The sequence below is a fragment of the Dermacentor variabilis genome, chromosome 10, assembly GCF_050947875.1.
Source record: "Dermacentor variabilis isolate Ectoservices chromosome 10, ASM5094787v1, whole genome shotgun sequence".
NCBI classification, from domain to species: Eukaryota; Metazoa; Arthropoda; class Arachnida; order Ixodida; family Ixodidae; genus Dermacentor; species Dermacentor variabilis.
The window spans coordinates 88,750,283-88,764,770 of record NC_134577.1 but is presented as its reverse complement, the minus strand read 5'-3'; the positions used below and the strand labels follow the sequence as shown (position 1 = coordinate 88,764,770).

The 14,488-nt window shown below is 46.8% G+C and overlaps 1 protein-coding gene across 1 annotated transcript in view; it reads right to left on the bottom strand.

The window, feature by feature from the left end:
• Positions 1 to 14,488, bottom strand: part of LOC142559648 (uncharacterized) — a 40,466-nt gene that overhangs the window by 13,544 nt on the left and 12,434 nt on the right. The window contains exons 2-4 of the mRNA XM_075671217.1: positions 13,678 to 13,743; positions 4,192 to 4,317; positions 953 to 1,057 (exon numbers count right to left, since the gene is read on the bottom strand). Of these exons, the coding sequence (XP_075527332.1) occupies positions 953 to 1,057; positions 4,192 to 4,317; positions 13,678 to 13,743 (297 nt within the window). The remainder of the gene's footprint in view (positions 1 to 952; positions 1,058 to 4,191; positions 4,318 to 13,677; positions 13,744 to 14,488) is intronic.

The window sequence follows — 14,488 nt, the reverse complement described above, 5'->3', positions numbered from 1 at the left end:
ATATTAGTTCAGCGCTGTGCACACTGCGCAGTTATATCAGGTGTTTCTTTTTAGCTGCACCAAAGTTTAAATATCACTAATGGCTGCTAGAATATTTCTAACCATTAAGCCAAATTACACGATCAGGCGGCCATTACTTCTACAAAAACACCAGTTTCGAGATTTTGGTTTTCGTCCGAAGGTCCGACGAATTGCATTAGTATTCCGTTACTTTTCGGCTTCAATGCGTAAAATAGGCGTTTTCTCAAAATGTAAGTGGAACAACGGTGCGTATTTTCCGCAAGCATGACAGCGCATACCTCAAAACTGGTACCATCCTCAGAATTTGTTCAAAGTAGATATGCCTTCCAAAAGCACTGGCTACATTTTGTAGAATGATATGCAGGATGTAGCATAAGTTTATTCATTAAATAGTTATTTAGTGCAGCAATGATAATTATACAACTTAGTATTTTGATTTCTTCTAGAAGTAACTGCCGCCTCATCCATTAATTTAGCTCAAGCGTTAGAATTGTACTGTCTGCTACCGGCAATTCGTCTAAATTTAGGTGCACCTAAAAGAACCTCCTATACCTTGTTTCCCAGCGAACGTTAGCCAAGCTGCTCAACGGGAAAAAAAAGTAAAACAAGGTGTGCGACAAAATCATAACGGAAACGAAGCTTGGTTATCAGACGTTTTGACGATCGAGCACTGCAGGACTTAAAATGATATTTTGAAACATGTTGTAAACGTGTTCTTTTTGTTAAATACCTTGTCTAACCTTAACGCGAATATGTGCCCCCGAAATGGAGAAATGATAAAGGAGCTCTTTAGTATTACAATGTATGTATTACAAGAATAGCTTCGTTAAGGTCCGTCCTTACGTTTCTTGTTATCTTGATGGTTTTGCATTTTGCAGAGAGCGCAGGAAAAAAAATATTTGCATTAAGAAGGAGAGATAAGGTGACTTACAACAGACGCAATGGGCATGGGTGTCGCTGATGCCGGAACAACGTACCTCGTCCAATGGGCACTCCCTCTTCCATTGATTTTGAAATGGTGAGTCCCCTGGGCCCACTGAAAAGCAATGATAGTCTAGAGTTATTAACAACGGACAACTTTTAGGACTTGCATATTAGTTTACATGTCCTATAATTTGCGAACCGTTGGCGCCCTTTATCAGTAGTGCGTCGATTGCGGTCGCCTCACTTGATGGAAAACTTCCAATGTAAAACAGAAGTGCCGTGCAGCACCCTTTCAGGCAGTGAATAGCTCCTTTGCGTAACCTATTCAACACTCTCTTATCAGATGCCCAGTCCCGCATTATTCGAGAAAGAGAGAAAGGGTGAGAGTAAAGGGAGGAAGGAAAGGCAGGGAGGTCCACCACACTGAGTCCAGTTTGCTACCCTACACGTGCGGAGGCAATGGGGGAGGGAAATAGAGAGAGAGTAAACCTCAGTATATATCGCACTTTCACGTGCACTAAATTAGTGCAGGATGTCTATAGTCGGGCACTCAAGTCTGCTGCCTTCAGTTAGTGATGAACCGCTCGAATTGCTTTCTGGGCTAAGGGGCTATGAGGCCAGGCTCCCAAGATCTTTGCTAATGTGAATGGCCGATCGTCCAGTCTGTTCAAGGCACACTGGAGAGTCTGACGTTGGTTATCAAAGCGAGAACAGTGGCACAGAAGATGACTGATAGTCCCTTCACACTTGCCCTTAGCGCGTATTGGTAAGTCCGCCATTCCAATACGATAGCTGTACGATGTGTGAGTCAATGAATGCTACTCCTACCCACAGCCGACGCAGTAGTGTTGCGTCACGTCGTGAAAGGTTTGCTGGTTGTTTCCATTTTAATGATGGGTCAAGGCTCCATAAACGCAATTTAGAGTTCTTTCGTGTATGCCAATAACTTAACGCGATGGTACAAGCGAGACTGCGAAGCTCTCTTGCAGCATCTACTCTAGATAAAGGTATAAAGAGTCTCGATGCTCGAGCCTGGGCATCTCGGGCAGCGTCATAGGCGAGATGATTACCGATGTCACAATGTCCCGGCAGCCACTGAAAGATTACATCCCGTCCTCGTTCAAAAGCGCAATGGCAAATTTCGTACATTTAGGACGCCAGCTCTTCATAATTACCGCGTCGTAAACCTCGCGAGCTTTGTAGGGCTCATTTCTAATCACAGAATATTGTCCATTTGCTACACGATTCTTTTTAATGTACTAGACAGCAGTGCTAAGAGCGGCCTGTTCGGATCCCATAGAAGTCGCAAAATGTGAAGTCTTAAACTTTATTACGACAGATTGAGATGATTTAGCAATCGCGCCCATTGAGTTTTCCGAGACCAAACTGTCCGTGTAAACGAATTCGGTTAGTGCTCCTTTGGTCACCATGTCGTCGGGTTGGCCTCTCCCAGAAGCTTCTCTCTCGCTACACAGTGCCTTATTAAGTCCTACGTCAAGTTACCGACGTAAATGAAGACATTTCACCGCTGCAGTTTAATGCATCCTCAAGTATGACGCCTTTTGGCGTGGTCCACGTTTCGCGGCTGAAGCCATACTTCGCTCGCAATTCTTCGCCTACCATGCGCCGAGACGGAAGGATGAAAGAAGACACAGGAAGAAGAAGATTGCGAGACTCTGGCTGTTGCGGTGGTCAGCCATCTTGTCTACGCTGACTCCCACACTCCCACTGAATATATATATATATCTATATATATATATATATATATATATATATATATATATATATATATATATATATATATATATATATATATATATATATATATATATATACACACATAGGAATATGAATATTGGTATCCTCTTTTAAATTCCTAGGTCGCGTGCTGACGCATAAAGTTTTGTTAAATAACAGAACTATATAACGAGCTATTCCAGCACAAAGTGTCTCCAAAAGAGATGCCGGGATGTGCAGACGTCCACATACCGAATTATTGGCCCCCTAAATGACTTCCCACTATAATACGCAATATTAGCTGAGAACGTCGGCACCAGGATTACTTGCTTGTACTGTAATAGTTCGCTGATGTACACATGTATGAAAAAAGATTGAAATTAATGGCTAAGAGACTCGCAAGGGTATCTTAGTGGCTTTCGCATTGTCCCATACACGGGCGAAACGGCCGTGTACCCTGAATTATATGCACGTTAAACAACTCCAGGTGATTCGAATGAATCCACAGTTCTTTACTGAGTCATGCCTCATAACGATAACTAGGCCTTTAGCACATAGTTCCCCCAAATTTTATTACAGCTAGATGAACTAACCTTGTCATATTCGCCTGCTGCTGGAGCGCCATCTATCTCTAAACTTAAAATAGATATGGGTTCACGGCCACAAGTTTCCAAAAATTTCCTAGACTCATTCGGCTTCTACTGAAGCTTTAGGTCAAGCGAGCAGTAAATGAATTGTTTAGGGTATCAATATTTGGCCTGATTTTTTTACGAGGAGCCCTCATAATTTCAAGCACCCACGGGATTCGGCTCAACAACCTAGCAGCTAAGCTACCAAGGTGAGTATGACCTCTGTTGTACCACTGTAGTAGCTCGCCGTCACTACGACGGGATATCCGGTGAAGGCGCTGCACCTTTCGTTTATAGGACACCTCCGTCATGTGACGACACAAGCCCACAACGTGACATGCTCCATATGCAATGATGATTATTAGAAAAGCAGAACGTACGTAGGAGTACATAGCCAGAGACACAATTTATAGTCGCGGGAGCTAATTAAATACATCGAAAAACGGATTGGCACATGCCCACTTACCCAAATTGTTATTCAGTTGGATAACAAGATAGCCTGAATCAAAATTGGTCTGGCAATGCGAAAATGTTATTCGCTCTTGCAAATAGCATTTTCGCATTGCCAGACCAATTTTCTATACATACAATAGAGGTGTATGTACAGAAAGCTCGCACTGCAGAACTCACACTGCGGGAGTACTACTTGAATTATTTCTTCCATAGTATGAAATCCCTGACTTAACCATGTGGCTCAAATTTCGCACCTTAATGCTGATGACTGCGAACAATTGCAAACCGGAATCCTAGATCATGGTTCTTTATTGTCACTGTTTCTTGTGTGTGTTGGCAAAGACAATCGACATTTCTCTGTGTCCTCATATGCAACATCTATATGCACCATCAAGGCAGGAAGCACTGAGAAAAAAGAAACACTTACAACACTTAACATCCTTCACCTTTGGTCCGTATGTCTCCCAAAAGAGACACACCGTGCTTATATATTGAGAATATTGTGCAGCACAATCGTTCTTCTGCTCACAGGCCTTAATTGCTTGCTGGTCATCTAGAACAGAACACAGCATAGCATCCGAAAGTGTTATTTCATTGCTATAAGAAGTTTTGGGCAAAAAGGCAATTATTTCAGTAAGCCCTGCAGACGCACACAGCCAAGATCAGTCGGTACCGCCCATCGCCACCACCGTGAAGCCTACATTGACAAAGGAGTCATCAAGCAATAGCCCTCTACTCGCACTTTTTTCTCGACTCGCTGTGCCATCCTGTGGCATTGCCGAGAAATCCGCGCGTGGCCTCCTAGCCTGGCGCAACGGTGCCTGCGAGCGCTGAAAATTGCTCTCTCGCTTGCCGCGCACTCAGTGGGACATACTTAGTGAATCGAGTTGAAGAGTTTCGTTGAAGAACGGCACATCCTCAGTTCATTCATGGCACCACTCGCTTCGGCGTTTGCATGAAAGGCGTTTATTGAAGCGACACAACTATATTTGTGGCGCAGCTCGCGTAAGTGTTTAAGTGAAAGGCGTTCATTGAAAGCGGCACATATCTGGGTCATTTGTAGTGGCGCCTGCAAAAGCGCCGGGTTGCTGCGCTTGAGGAACCCTTGTCACGGGGGTCAGATTCTTCTCTGCATCGGAGACACTTATGGGATCATTTTCGTCATTGTGGAGCGGCAGGTTTCTATTTGCACATACACAGTTACCGAAACTGGCATAAAAGATGTTAATTGAATATTGGCTCAAATCTACTGGGACATGCCCAGTGACCCACGTTGGCATCACAGAGGTCCACAGAGGCACAGACTGGATCGTGTTTTATAAAGAGAAGCGCACCATGTTCAACTCGCCATTCTGCGAATGCCCACTAATGATGGAGTCAACAAACATGCCCTCAAAAGCTATCTTAAACGTGTTCCCTCTCCTTCCAACAACGCATAAATCGTTGAACAAATAAAGCAATTGAGTTCTGTGTTGACTGTCACTTGGCTCGATCGTATTCCTTGCGGGAACGGCACCAAACATGGTGTCAGAAGTGGTGTGGCCACCCGTGATTTAATTCTTAAAGCGTCCTAAACCATTACACCTGAGTGGCGACATTGCCCGAATCAGTACCCGAATCCGAGCTAGGCTCGAGGGATGAAAAATCAGTCAAGGAGAGCCTGCCAACTGACCAGCTCAATGAGAGCGTATCACTAGAGTGTCCAGGTTCAAGCCTGCAGGACGGGCAAGCTGACGCACTCGCAAGCGAGGCAGGGCCGTTATTGTCACCGGCCTCAAAGAACTTTGATCAGCTCTTACGTGTGAATAGAGAGTCATTGGCAGCCGAGCAGAAGAATGATTAGAGCTTAGCTAAAAACATCACACAGCCAAAGAATGCATTGCTAGGCGCAACGTGACGATACATGAGAGAAAAGGATTGTTGTATCGGCACTACAGAGATCGAAAGGGTATGATTTTAGATCAGTTAGTCGTACCTACTAACTATAGGGAGGACCTTTTGAGTCTCTGTCATGGAAATGGGTGGTCCGGCCACCTAGGCATAAACAAATCAAAGGAAAAATCGCTTATGGAATACTACTGACGTGGCTGTTTCGAAGACGCAGAAAGCTTTGTAAGATCATGCGACGCCTGCCAGCGCTCTGGTAAACCAAGCGAGACATGGAAAGCTCCACTGAAGGTAGTGCCCCTAATAACAGAGCCTTTCAGACGACTTGTAATAGACACGGTAGGGCCACTTCCAAAAACAAAATCGGGCTACAGGTGCTTGTTTTCCATGCTGTGTCCGGCTACAAAGTTTCCAGATGCAATCCCTCTGAAAGAGCTCAGCTCCACTGAAGTAGTAGACGCGCTTTTGACAGTGTTTCCACGACTTGGGTTTCCAGTCGAAATTCAGGCAGATCAAGGGTCAGAATTCACGAGCGCACTGACTTCCACATTCTTGCAAAAGTGCGGGGTAAAGTTAATACACAGTTCTGTCTATCACCCTCAGACAAACAGTGTAGAGAGGTGGCATTCAGTGCTTAAGCGAGTTTTGCATGCGCTCTGTTACGAGCACAAGGAAGACTGGGAGAGCTGTCTGCCGGCAACTTTGTTTGCTTTGCAAACGGTTCCACATGAAGCGACAGGGTTCTCGCCAGCAGAACTAGTGTATGGGAGGACACTGCGTTCTCGACTAAGAATGATAAGAGATATGTGGGAGGGAAAAGGGGAGAGTCCAACAGTGGTTGAATACGTGCTAAATCTGCTGGAACGGCTAAGCACAACCCAATAACTAGTCGAAATGAACATGGGAGTAGCTCTAAAGAACGCCAAATTCTATTACGACAAAAACGCGAGGCTTCGTACGTTTAATGCCGGGGACCAGGTAATGATCCTCAAGCCTTCAAGAAAGAACAAGTTTGAAGTCCACTGGGACGGGCCTTTTAAAGTGTTGCACAAACTTTCACATACTAACTATGCTCTAAAAATGCCCGGTCGCAGGAAGGAGGTGAGGATATATCACTGCAATTTGATGAAGCCGTAAGTAGAGCGGAGCGGAGTCGTTAACTATACCATGAAAGAGCAGGATGACACTAGTATCAAGTTTAATGAGTATAGGGCGACCTCTAACTCTGAAATCAGCCTAGAAGAAGTAGTAAAACATTCGGTAAGCTCGCATGCTCTAAGACCCGAGCAGCTAGATGAGCTAAATGAGGTAAATGATGAGCTAAACCTACGGTAGACGAGGAGTCCCTCAAGGCGGAGTTCTTAGCCCGACGCTTTTCAATCTGACTCTCAGTGGATTAGTTGACAACCTGCCAAGCACCGTACGACTTTCTATCTATGCGGACGACATCTGCATTTGGGCATCAGGTGTAACATGACTTCAGCTTCGCGCTCGGCTTCAGAAGGCAGTCACAATGACATCTTGCTACCTACGTCAACGAGGACTTGATATTTTGTGTGGAAAGTGCACAATGATGGCATTCACGAGGAAGCCAATGTCGGCTTACGGGATGTCTATTAACGGACAACTCATACCATACGGCAGAAGTCACAGGTTCTTGGGAGTTCTAATTGACAGAGAGCTGTCTTCCACTCCACACGTGAATTACGTGAAATAGGGGCTGACTGCTTTTTGTTACCTGTTCAAGTTTATCGCAGGAAAAAGTTGGGGAGTATCTATACACGCTATGTTACAGCTGAACATGGCGTTGTTCGTTGGATTCCTGCGGTACAGCCTGCCTGCAATATCCAACACCTGCAAGACTAACCTGCGTAGGATTTACAGCATTCAAGCACAAAGCCTTAAAATATGTCTTGGCTTACCACTGCTGCAAGGCCCTGCTCGACATTTAGCGCTACTGTCAGTGCGCATTGTGCGCAGTTTACTTCATGGTACGCACCTGCGACCAAGCCAGTGTTTTCTCCCTGGTTTTTGTGGCGTCCACAAGTTCATATAATGATTCCAGAACTACAGAAGAAGACAGATCTTCCGGCTACTGCTCTAAAACAGCTGAGCTTCCTCCTTTTGCATGAAAAGTAGAGCAACCACGTGCACATCTATACCAATGGATCGACTACGTCGCCTACTTCTGGTGGTGCGGTTGTTATGCGAACGCGATGAATAACACTCCGGTTCAAAACATCGCATGTCACTACCTCAATGGCGGCCGAACTAACGGCTCTGCATCGTGCTCTGGAATTCATTGATTTTGAAGGACCTAGAAAATGGGCTGTGTTCTGTGATTCAAAACCGGCATTGCAGTGCACGCTGTCAGTTCTCCGACGCGGATGTCATAACCGATTGACATACGAACTCGTGATACCTCAACACCACGTCCAACAAAAATGGTCACGGAGTTGTTTTTCACTGGGTACCTGGCCATTATGGAATCACTCGCAATGATTCCTCCGATAACGATGCTCGCACCGCACATCAAGAAGAGGTCAGCGTTCCAATTCCGCTTTCGAGCACAGAAGCCACAAGGCAGCTTCGAAACCTGGCACGCAGTCTCTCATTGACCAAGTGGAACTCTCCAAACCTACGACTCACACCACTGCATCGATCAAACCCCTCACTGCAACTCCGACCTCCACTCGGACTTCCTCGACGTGAAGCTACGCTTCTCTGTCGCCTTTGGTTAGGAGTTGCCTTCACAAATGCATAATCTACATTAATTAGAGTGGCCGACCGTGCAGCATGCAAGGTCTGCGGCACCGAAGGAAATATCGACCACCTGTTGTGACACTGTCCACGATATGCCCCGGAAAGACAAGAACTTGCCAACGCTCTCCAAAAACTCGACAATCGGCCGCTTTCTGTGCAGGTGCTGCTGGAACACCACCCCCCATCGCTCGTCGGCCCATAAAGCAGTGAAGGCGCGTTTGTGCTTTTTGAGGACGACGGAATTATTGGAACATCTGTGACTATTAGTGCAATTTATATAAGACCGCACGGGTCACCGAACTCACCGCTAATTTTCTTCTTTCCTTCGCTCCTCTCTCCCCCTGTCAGCTTTGTTGTCCCCTTTCCCGTTCCCCCGTTGTAGGGTAGCCAACCGGATGCTATTCTGGTTAACCTCCCTGCCTTCTGGTCTTCTCCACCCCCCACCCCCCCAATATACATCCTGAACTTCTTTTTCTTCCTCGAAACTTCTCTATCTGCCTTGTAGCGCTATCGGTGCGACTGCGAAATGGTGTCCCACTGAGTGCTATAATATGCAACTGAATGCAAATTGCGCACATATAGACACTACGTGGCGCGCATCTCACATCGTGTTGCACCTAGTGCGCTAGGACGCGTGTTTACACAGGGCATATTTTTGCAGTCGCTCACAAGCGAATGTGTATAACGCCCCCCAGCAGCGAAAACATTTTTTTTTAGGCTGTACACTGGCAACCGGCCGGTAGAAACTGCTTCATCAAAAATGATCTTTACACGTGTGTTTGCTCATATTTATCGGTTGAAAGCGTTTCACCGTCTAGCAAATGTTATCGCTCGGCGCAGCACGCGCCTCCATGTATCTTCCGGGAAGCTTCTCGAATGTTATCGATAGTTCTATCCGCAGTCTGTTGTAATCGATATTGTGTAGTCTGGTTACCTGTATGCGTGACGCGAATTGTGTAGTACTTTGTGGAAGACATGCGGGCAGGAGCGATTACTGTGGAACCTTCGATGGCTTATGTAAAAAAGCCGATGCGCTTGACCCGCTGATCAGATTTTCGATGATTGCCGAATGTGTACGCCGCTATCGCTGTTCTTTGAGTGTAGCATGTTTTTGAGGGCACAGTTTTGCCCACTAAAACGCAAGTTTCATCATCCACAGTTTTGCTGATTTCTTAACCCGTCACAACTATGTGACATTATTGTACCCTTGAGTAAATAATATAGATTGTGCAGTCAGCCGAGACTTTAGAACATTGCTTCATTTCTTATGATGCATTCTGGGGAGATTTTAGAAAGCACTATCACAAAAGAGCTTCCTCTCACATGTCGTGGGTTCCCTCCTTTCAATAAATAATCAGTACTACGCCATATGTGATGTTTATGTTAGGAGGACTGCTTATTTTGGAGTAGCCTAGACCGACAGACATTAGGAGCCACCTCGCTCGGCAAAGTCTGTCTTTCGAGAAGAGTGCGTAGTGTAGTTGCTCCTCAAGTGCGTAGTGTAGTTGCTACCTTTGATTCCGTTCCTGAGTACATTTCGCATCTAGGGAGCTATAACGTAAAGCTGTTCCAAACTTTTCTATTCCAATTACGCGATCAGCCCTCTGCGATTGGTGCAAAACTTTTTTGGACCACACTCACTTGGCCTGTCTGTCATGCAACGTCACGAAAACCGTGATAGCTCCCAATCTAACATCACGCGTACACAGTGATTACGCATGATTCGAATGAAAGAATAAAATAATTATTTCTGATTCAAGGCATTTTCGCCATTAACCCTCTGCTATTGGTCAAAAGTTTCAGACTGCATCAACATCACAGTTCTTCACTCGACGTCACAATATCGCGAAACCTCATTGCGTCAAAGGAACGTGTCCGCGTTAAAGATGCATTATTATGACGAACAAAACTGGATTTTTTTCTGAATAGCCGGAGATGGTTCCGTGCCGAAAGAAATAGACTATTGCTGCCGCCGGTCACTCCGGCACTGGCTGCTCGCACCTGGCGGAGAACATCGGTTTATTTGTGTATAACAAAACTTTTAGGTGGCCGTATAACGCTATCGAGGCATTTTGCCACGTATAAGACATTGCTCTGCGAGCTATTATTTGCTAAAGATCGATTTTACCGGCATTTTTAACTGTGTGTTGCACGCCGCCGCAATCTTATACAAGCCACCGCAAGCTTAGTAAAGGAAAGCTGGCCAATCGCCGACGCCGGCACCTCCCTCATCATACGGTTATCTATATTCAGAGCGTTGGCTCGGCCCAATCGATACCCTCTCCACATGAGCGTGCTCCTCGCCTCTTGTCAGCCACTTAGATAAGAAAAAAGTGCTCAATGTAAGCAATCTTATTAGTTTTTAAAGCAAACAAGAGTGACCTCCTATAAACAGGAGACCATTTGGTTGGGCTGTTCAGGCAACGCTGCGGGTCACCGCGCAATATTTGCGCCGGCGGTTACGTAAATTTGATGTCAGCATATTGGAATAAAAGCATATTGAAATAGTTTTACGTTATAGCAGCCCTGGACTCTTGCGTTTCTTTGTCCGAAATTTGAACTTTCAATACCCTGTATAGTCTGCATGGATTTGTTTTTCTTGTCTGTCTAAATTGTGGGGAGCACACGTGCCCATCTACCCCGCGCCGTCGCGTCGAGAGCCGGCATAGACAGGGGAGAGGCGCACTGTGCGCTCTCCCGATTTTCCCTCGCTCTCGCGACGCGCGTGCGCCCTTCCTCCCCGACTCGCGGGCAGAGAGCTGACGGGCAAGGAGGACATTCCCCTCGCCCAGGTAAAAAGTTACAAAACAGCGCGACCTGGGAGACCTAAAACCCCTCAATTTTTCCAAAGTAGCGCCATTCTTAGATCTTTCCGCCACTCCGCTCACCATGGCGCTTCCTCCTCCACGCCTCCTGTCGACCCAGCCTCCTCCGCTCCCCCATTGGCCAATCTGTGTCACGTGGAAGCAGGCGCCGCGCTTTTGTATATTTTTTTTCTTTCCAGCGCGCGCCGACCTCCATTGTTGGGCCTGCGCGACGAAAGTGCGGCAGGCGGACTGACGGAGCGCGTTAGCGCAATAGAATGTGCAGGGCCGAGAACTTAATTGCGATGCCATGCTGCTGCGCCTTCGGTTGCCGCAACAGACACAGCGAGCGAGGGCAAAAAGCTTTTTGCTTTGCCGTCCGTCGGGCGCAACGCAAAAAGCAGTGTGGATTCGCAGGATCGGGCGGGCTGACTTCGAGGAAGTGGCAAAGAACGTACGGCTTAGTGAAGTAAGGCCCACGGCTACTCACAACCTCTTATTTTGAGCCTAGTTCACGCCTTCCGCTTCGAAAAAGTGTGTGTTCATGCTCTGCGTGGTTTTTAGCGCGTTGTTTGACTTTTGTTTTTTGAATGTGCTCTCTTTGCTTCATGTAGTTTCGTCTTGCGGTGAAATGCACGCATCTGCAACTGGCCTGTGACATAAAAGCGACTTTATTCAGGGTGTGTTTTGAGCTCCACCAGAAGTTACCACATTCTCGACGTTTTTGCAAGGCTCACGATGACTTACGATGCAGTCTTTTAGCTTCGAATGTACGCCCGAATGTATTGATTTGGTTTGTGGTGATTAACGTTTTTAACATTCCGAAGCGACTAAAGCTAGGATGGAGGTCGTAGTGGATGGCTCCGGATAACTTTATCTAGCTCGCCTGGGGATGTTTAACGTGCACTTTGATCGTAGATTCGTACGTGGGCCGGTAAATTCCTCGTTGGCGTTTAATAGTACTCGCGCGCTAGCGCTGCTTTAGAAGTTGGCGCCTCGGCGCAATTGTATTTCTTTAATAAATTTTATTTACCCGTTGTAACAACTTGTCATTGTTTCGTATTATTGACGGCGCCTCAAGGGCACCAAAGCGGCAGCGGGAACACCAAAGCTGGAACCAGGGCAGGATGGGGCTCGCCGAAGCCTGTGCATGCATGCCAAGGGGGTATAAGATCGCGGACAGCCAATTTTCTATGCGAACACTCCCTGCGACGCCTACATTAGTGCAATGTTACGTGCTCTTCAGAGGCCGCCGTTAGCCATTACATGGGCCCTCCTGGAGCAGTACTTATAAAAAAAACAATATATCGTCACGATTACCAAAGCACCTCGCAATGAAAAAAACGGCCCTGTTGCCAGGCATTGCTGACCGCACAAAGGCGGAATCTCTCACGAGCCGACCGAACAAAAGTGTCCTGCAGGTACGTGAATGAACCTACGAAACCATGTACACATACTTTCACGCTGTCAACACCTGAAACTTTGGTAATTACGCGCGTGTTTGAGTACACCGCGTGCTTGCGTCGTGTTTCAGCAACACGAACTCTCAACGTCGCGCGCTTTATGCCTTCAATACGCCTTGAATAATGGTCATTTTCTCTACTTATACCGCAATTCCAACACGAAATTCTAAAGGCCAGTTACCGACTGACGAAGAAAGATCTCGATTGAAAAAACTGCTCCGCAGCGTTCGAACGAACTTTTCTGCGAATTTCCTCCCGTAGCGTGTTAGCCGTCGTCTGCTACGGCAGGCCCACCACCGGCGGCGCCACCGTCGAGGCCGCGCCGAGCGGAGGAGGAGGGAAGCGAATGGCGCTACTTTGGGAGATTGAGGGGCATTAGGGAGACCCTCTCTCTCTGAGGCCGGGCCCCTAACCGGCCGGACTGCGGTACCTGCCGCAACCCGTGAGTGGCCACGTTTGCCTGACTATCCCGGGCAACGAGGCCAGCCTATTTATTACTATTACAGAGAAGACGTCCCTCTGCCAGTCTTTTTTATTGCCGGTAGCAATAAACGTTCTTACAGTTGACGCCGCTGGTTGCCTTATTCGTTCGAACCTGACGTAGCCGCCATTCCCGCGCTACGGGTTGGGGAGTAACACAAAGCGACTGCGTGGGGCTAGATCCGGAGCTCGCCTTCATCCCTAGCCACACGCAGAGTGGAAACCCCACAAAATGGAACGTAGCTAATTTTAGCATGGGACTACTAATAATTGCATGCACTACAGAAAACAAAATGGCGTGGCGCAATGGTAGAGTATCTGACTACCGCGCAGTGGGCCCGAGTTTGATCTCGGCCTGAACTCTCTCTCTCTCTCTCTCTCTCTTCTGGCGATGGCTGCGACAGACACCGGCGGCTGCGAACGCCATTGCCAACCGAAACGGCTATTGGAATGACCCCATAAGAGTTTGCGCTTTAAAAGAACGGAACCAAAGAAACGCTTTTCATGCCTACTTACACTCAACAGGCCACTTTCCGTGAACAAGCGGTACAAGGAGCAACAGCAGCAATTTCAAAACCATATCTGCGTAAGAGCATTAGAGAAACATAAGAAACATTGGAGGAGCGTAAGAAACAGGCTAAATTCGGCACAATATATCCAATGCCTGCTAATTCGTCCATTGCTTACATGTTTTTTTCAACACCTCTTACAAATAATATTGGTGCATGCCTGTTGTGTTGTTGCTTTTTGGGCGATGCGCTATGGCACTGTTGGCGCAAACTGGCCAGCATTGCAATTGTTTTGTAAATATGCGTGGTAAATAGTCTTCAATTTTTCAGCCCTCGTTCGCGTAACAATATACCAAGCACGAAGAACTTGCAACCTATCTCAATATAAACCTTATTAAGCAATTTGGTTCTTTCCATTTCTCCTATTTAAATGGAAGAAAGGTGTGTGTCGAGAGGGGGCGAGAATTGTTATGTGCGTAGATAACCGGTATTAACACGTTGATCTGCTGCAACCTGCGGCATTAGCTGATCCATGCCATCCTTAGAATGGAAGTTTCACGCGACGCTCAGAACGGACATACATCGCCATTTTCTTGTGTGCTGTGGAGCCTAATTCTAGCGCGAAGAAGATACAGCGCCTCTTCTGTAATCCGCCCTTTGCATTGCCCCGTGGTGCCACCTTAGCGAGCTCAGCGAGATACAAAATGTACGGCGTCGAAACGCCGCGGGCCGCATAGAGGCACACTGCATGAAGCAAGCTTAAATGGCTTGTGTATTTGTCAGTCGTAATTTTCGTTTTGTGTGACTGGAAGATTTAT